The following is a 5,984-nucleotide window of genomic DNA, read 5'->3' as shown; positions in this document are numbered from 1 at the left end:
TACATTTCCATGCCTTCAGCGTGCAACAGCTTAACATCAGGGACCCCTAGTGAGCTGCACAATTAGCATTCGCCTTTGAAAATCTTCACTGAGAACATTTTCTTGCTCCTAAAGTGAACAATCGGGAGGGGAAATTGTCATGCATCATAAATGCATCATCACATGTGCATTATTTAATGTATTTTAGCTACATTTAAAAATGAAAACAATTCTAAAAAAGAGAGATAGCAAAAAAAAAAAAAAAAAAAAAAAGAAAGAAAGAATTGTTGTCTTTTTATTTTGGGCTAGTGTGTCAACTTCTCTCAAGCTTAATAACAAATTCATCTTGAAGTATCTCGACGTGTAATTAAAACTGGTTTTAAAATCCTCGTTTGTAAACGATTATCCCGTCTCTGCTGCTGAACACATTTGATTCGGTATATACTGCCACACAGTGTCACGAGCCAGAAACTGCTTCTCACGTCTGCCTTCCTCTGAACACGCACAGATGCGCTATTTTACTCATCAATATGTGTTATTTTTTAACTCCAGCTGACATTTTAGTGTCAGTTACATATGGCATATGTAATGAATGCAATTTGAATAAGTGTATTATTTATTTGAGATTATTATAATTATTTTTCACAACGAATTTACAATGTTTTCATAAATACATGTGTATAATGCCAATATGCAAATAATTGTTTTTTTCCTTCTGTCTATCAGAATGTTAAGTTGTTTCTATATTTGCAGGACTTTAGACGTCATATGGGATTAAAACCAAATGTAACTTATTTTACCTCTCCAATGAGATGCAGTCCGGTGATTCGCGGTTATTGTTCTCTGACTTCCCACTTTACACTGAAGTGGTCACGACAAACGATGAATAAACTAAACTTACAGCACACATATCTTCTGATCAGCTACAAAAACACCCTATTGGTCATTGATATCATGAACGGTAACCTATGACGCAGCCATTGGGGGGGGGGGGGGGGGGGGGGTATGATGTCACAACGACTATAAAACCCTGAGCCGAAATTGCCTTGAGAAAGAGTTGAGCTCGACACCTGTGGGAGTGAATACAGTCGTGCTCGTGTTCGCACTGAAGCAGCATCACGATGATCGTCTCGCATCTGCTGGCGTCTGGACTTATTCTGACTCTTCTGTCAGTCAGCACGGAGACTAAACCACTAACCCAGGCAGAACAGAGGGTGAGCTTCGTATTTAGACATCTATGTAGCAAATTGAAAAAGTTAGTGTTGTATATAGCAGGCTGAAACAAATCCTAAAGCATGTATGATGCACTGTTTAATATATAAAAGTTAATAATAAGATCATTTTAACTTGGGTAAAAGATGCGCGAAAGCTTGGATACGCAGTTGCGCGCAGTCTATGAGAGAATGGACTTTTTGCTGTTCATCTTTCAGTGTCCTTCTCCTCCCCATCATCACGATTTGGGAGCATCATTAGAGCGCAGGAGCTACAGGAGACTCGGACACTTGCGCAAAACTTTTGATTCATTCATTTCTGAGGCTTATGTGTCAACAGCTTCTCTTTCTCAGACACGACAAAGAAGTGCATTTCCACACTGGACGCGATCGAGCTGTTATTGAAACTTTAACATTTAAACACTTGACAGGTCTCTGTTGATATTAATAGATTGATTCAGAAGCTGACGAACCATTTTAGGCTGAAATGGAACTTTGGGGAAGAGTTTAAAGTTCCTGCTCGAGGAGCTCAAACCGGATCGTGCGTTTATTTATTTTTTTTATTATTATTATTATTATTTTTTTTTTTTTTTTTTTTTTGTCAGGTTAACTAAACGTGGAGACTAGTTTATTCAAGTCAGAAATCTTGTTTAATATTAATAAAACCTAAAATCGATAACATATTTTTTTTTTAAGAATCAGATCAGGTTGAAATATCTTATGTACCAGATTAGATTTTTACGGTGTACATAGACAAAAAAAAAAAAAAAAAAAAAAAGGATGTTTAGTAAATGAAACTGAGGACACGCACGAGTAGTAAGAGCGCACTTTGAGTTGTGAGGCTGGTGAGAGTATTGAGAGTGTTTCTGAAGTGCTGCATCATGTGTCCCGTCCCGTAGACCCTGCGGATGCTGTTGGGAGAGGATCTGTCTGAGATCCTGGCGTCCGATGAGAGCCAGAGGAGGATGGAGAACCGAGTCCGTCTGCTCCGGGACCTCCGCATGGACACTCGAGCCAAGGGCCCGTGGGCTCGGATCCTGAACGACCAGCCCGGCTCACGCAGACTCAAAGCCGGATCTAAGAAGGGAGGAACGACGGCCCGGAGCGGCTGCTTCGGACACAAGATGGACAGGATAGGAACCATGAGCGGGATGGGCTGCCAGCCCTCTCATTACCAGCCCGGCAATAAACTCTCATGGTGAGTGTCCCGCCAGATCCTTTAATATGAATAATACATATTCACATGAATTACATTTAATTAGACACGTGTTTGTGCGCGCGTATATATAGTAAAAAATATAAAAAAATAATATTACCCTAAAATGTAGATACCTCTCAGAAATAATATTTACATATATTTACATTATATATAATAATTCATTAAATATTAACATTAGTTTAAAATGTTTGCTTTTTTATTTTTTAAAAACTAATTAAAAATGTCCAAAGAGTTTACCCATAAAGAAAACAACAACAACAAAAACAAGCATGACTTAGAACTTAACAGATATTAAATAAATAAATAAATAAATACATTTAGATTTAGATCTCTACAAATTATATATATAATATCTGAAAGTTCTAAGTCATGATTGTTTTTGATGTTGTTGTTTGTTTGTTTTCTTTATGGGTAAACTATTTTTTACATTTTTAATTAGTTTTTCAAATATAAAAAAGCACATTTTTAAACTAATGTTAATATTAAATTAATTATTATATATAATTTAAATATATGTAAATATTATTTCTGAGAGGTATCTACATTTTAGGGTAATATTTTTTTTATTACTATATATATATATAAATATATATATATATATATATATATATATATATATATATATATATATATATATATATATATATATATATATATATTATTGAATTATCACTTTTTTATTTCTGGAGATTCTACATAGTCAAAATCATTGGTATTTTTAAATATACTCTTTAATCTATCTATCTATCTATCTATCTATCTATCTATCTATCTATCTATCTATCTATCTATCTATCTATCTATCTATCTATCTATCTATCTATCTATCTATCTAAATCTTGGATATTTGTAGGCATTTTTTGGGCGGGGGGTTCATTCAAACAAATTAATTGCATTTATTAATTTTTACTATAGGTATACAATTTTGTGTTGCATATTACCTTTTCTGTGCCCATACATACAGAACGGTATATGTATATCATATGTATCATGTAGTATCATGAGTTTTTATATGCAAAAGGCTTTACATAAGATTATAGCATTTGTTGTATGATTGCATGGAGCTTTATTGTGTTCATCTCAATGTGATCTGTGCAGTGGGTTGAACAGATCTGAGTGTGTAAGTGTGGTGTATAACTAACTATGGAGCGGACAGGTTTCGTTTGAGTTTGAGGATCGGACTGTGTGACCAAATGTGCTCTTGATTTCAGAACGAGTCACGGACGTCATTCACTGTGGACAGAACAGACTCAGTTGCTCTTCTTCTGAGGAGAAACCTAGAGAATCAGACTCATGGTATGAACCACTACCACAACCATTTGTGAGGACAGTGAAACACACAACCGAGAGGAAATAATTCAATAACATATACATGCAAAAGAAAAGAAACACACGGCGGATGATGTGGATAGAAGCTGTATATTGTTGCTGCTGTTGTACATTCATGTATTTCATTCTCGCATAAATGTATTTATGTTTTAAAAACTATTTATATGTTTATAAAAGAGATATTTATAAATATGAGTTTATTTATGTAACATTTTGAAACGAATGCAAACTGCAGGTCAATTCTGTTTGTAACTATTTTGTCTCTAATAGTTGTAAATGTTTTAAAAATCATTAAAAATGCACAGATGCAAAAAAAATTAAACGGTTCAGTAAAGTTTTTACTATTTAATTTTGTGCAAATTATGACGTGTGTGTGTGTGTGTGTGTGTAATCTAAGCGGGGACATGAGAGAGCATTATGTTCAGATGAATCTCTCAGACATTAGGCAAGCGTTTAGCTGAATTTTAACTGAAATGGCAAAAAAGAGTCCAAAAACATTGCTCACTACGATTAACTTTGACCCACTAAGTGGCCAAAACAGCAGATTTATTACGATGAATTAGTGCTGTATATATTTGTAGAGTGCTTTTAAAGGAGAATTACAGAGAGAAGGAAAAAAAAAACAGTGTTCTGTCAACTGAACTTATAGAGAAACTGGGAGGACTACAGCATGGCAAGACTTAAAACACACACACACACTATATAAATACGGTAACTATATATACTGATAGAATAACGTTTTATATTTGTAATCATTAACACTGGATTAACACTGGAAAAGAAAAGAAAAGAAAAGAAAATTCATGAGTGTGGGGTCAGTAAGATATATATATATATATATATATATATATATATATATATATATATATATATATATATATATATATATATAATTACTTGAAATATTACAGTTGAAATATATTTTGTTAAATATAAATGTCCTTATTGTCATTTTTTGATAGATTGGTGGAAAATCTTTGGTGAATAAAATGTATTCATTTTTAAAAAATAATAAGAAAAAAATTTACTCACCCTTAAGTTTTTGAACTGTAGTGTATACAGCAACTTGATTATTTAAAAAGTATAAATATTATATATTTTTTATTATTAAAATGTATTAGATTGTATTAATATTGACATCAAACCACGACTTTTTGTCCAAAACACATTTAGAAAGCGTATAAACCATATCCAGAAAATATGAACTGGAGAAAACTAAATTAAAGATTAAAAAATCTAATAAAGACTAGACTTTCCACCTAAGAATATACAGAAGGAACAGGAAGAAATACATGTTTGGTCTGAAGTTGCAGTACCACTGATAGCCTGCAGGCGGTCACTCCTACATCTGCACCTTCAACATGCTTCGACTGCTCTTTACATTGCAATGATGCCCTCTTGTGGCCACTGATAATCTCTATTAAAGATTCCTCATTGACACTGATGTTGCTGTGTGGTGATTGATGTTGTATGTGTGGGATTTGCTGAGGACAGAGACCTGTTGCATAAGAGGAGATGGAGAACTGAAGGCATGGATGAGATGAGTCAGATTTCAGAGTGAACATCTTACATGCTCTGTTTATAGGGGTTTACAGACTACACGGTTTAAGAACAGAAGTTATTTTGTTTTGTTATTGACTAAACTATTTTAGTTCCTATTGATTTCCATTATAGACACTGTATTTCTCAAAATATCTTATTTTATGTTCCATGGAAGAAGAAAAAATACTTTGTGAGGTATGGGAGCTTGTTTCTGCCGGATTTAAAATAAATTAAAAAAGGTAATTGTGACTTTTTATATCACAATTCAGACTGTTGTTCTCATTTCATGAGATGTTTACTCAGAATTACGAATGACTATATATACATATAAAAATTGTGAGAGAAAGTCGACTCGTGATTTTTATTTAGTATTTCGTGATTGAAACCAAAAGGCAGAATTTTAAGATATAAACTCAGAAAAGAGATATAACCTCAGACTTGTTAGAAGTAAGCTCAGAATTGCGAAATACTATCTCAGAATTGTGATATATTAAGTAATATTTGCAAGATTTAAACTCAGAATTGTGAGGTATAAACTTATAATTGCAAAATACTATCTCAGAATCATGAAATATTATCTCAGAATTACAATATATAAAACTCAGAATTGCTAAATATAATCTCAGAATTATGATATACTGTATAAAGTAAGCCTCTCCTTGAACTGTCACCTTATAGTGGTGAAGAGGTTTGAGTACCCAAAT

The 5,984-nt window shown here is 33.2% G+C and overlaps 1 protein-coding gene across 1 annotated transcript; it reads left to right on the top strand.

The window, feature by feature from the left end:
- Positions 1-1,037: 1,037 nt before the first annotated feature.
- nppc (natriuretic peptide C) lies at positions 1,038-4,054 on the top strand. The gene is made up of 3 exons (XM_052539748.1): positions 1,038-1,193; positions 2,090-2,388; positions 3,621-4,054. Coding segments are annotated over exons 1-3 (393 nt in total). The 5' UTR covers positions 1,038-1,100; the 3' UTR covers positions 3,622-4,054.
- The last annotated feature ends 1,930 nt before the right edge of the window (positions 4,055-5,984 follow it).

This window comes from Carassius gibelio, chromosome A22, assembly GCF_023724105.1.
Source record: "Carassius gibelio isolate Cgi1373 ecotype wild population from Czech Republic chromosome A22, carGib1.2-hapl.c, whole genome shotgun sequence".
Lineage (NCBI taxonomy): Eukaryota > Metazoa > Chordata > Actinopteri > Cypriniformes > Cyprinidae > Carassius > Carassius gibelio.
Note: the sequence above shows the minus strand (reverse complement) of the source record. Positions and strands in the feature narration are given on the sequence as shown.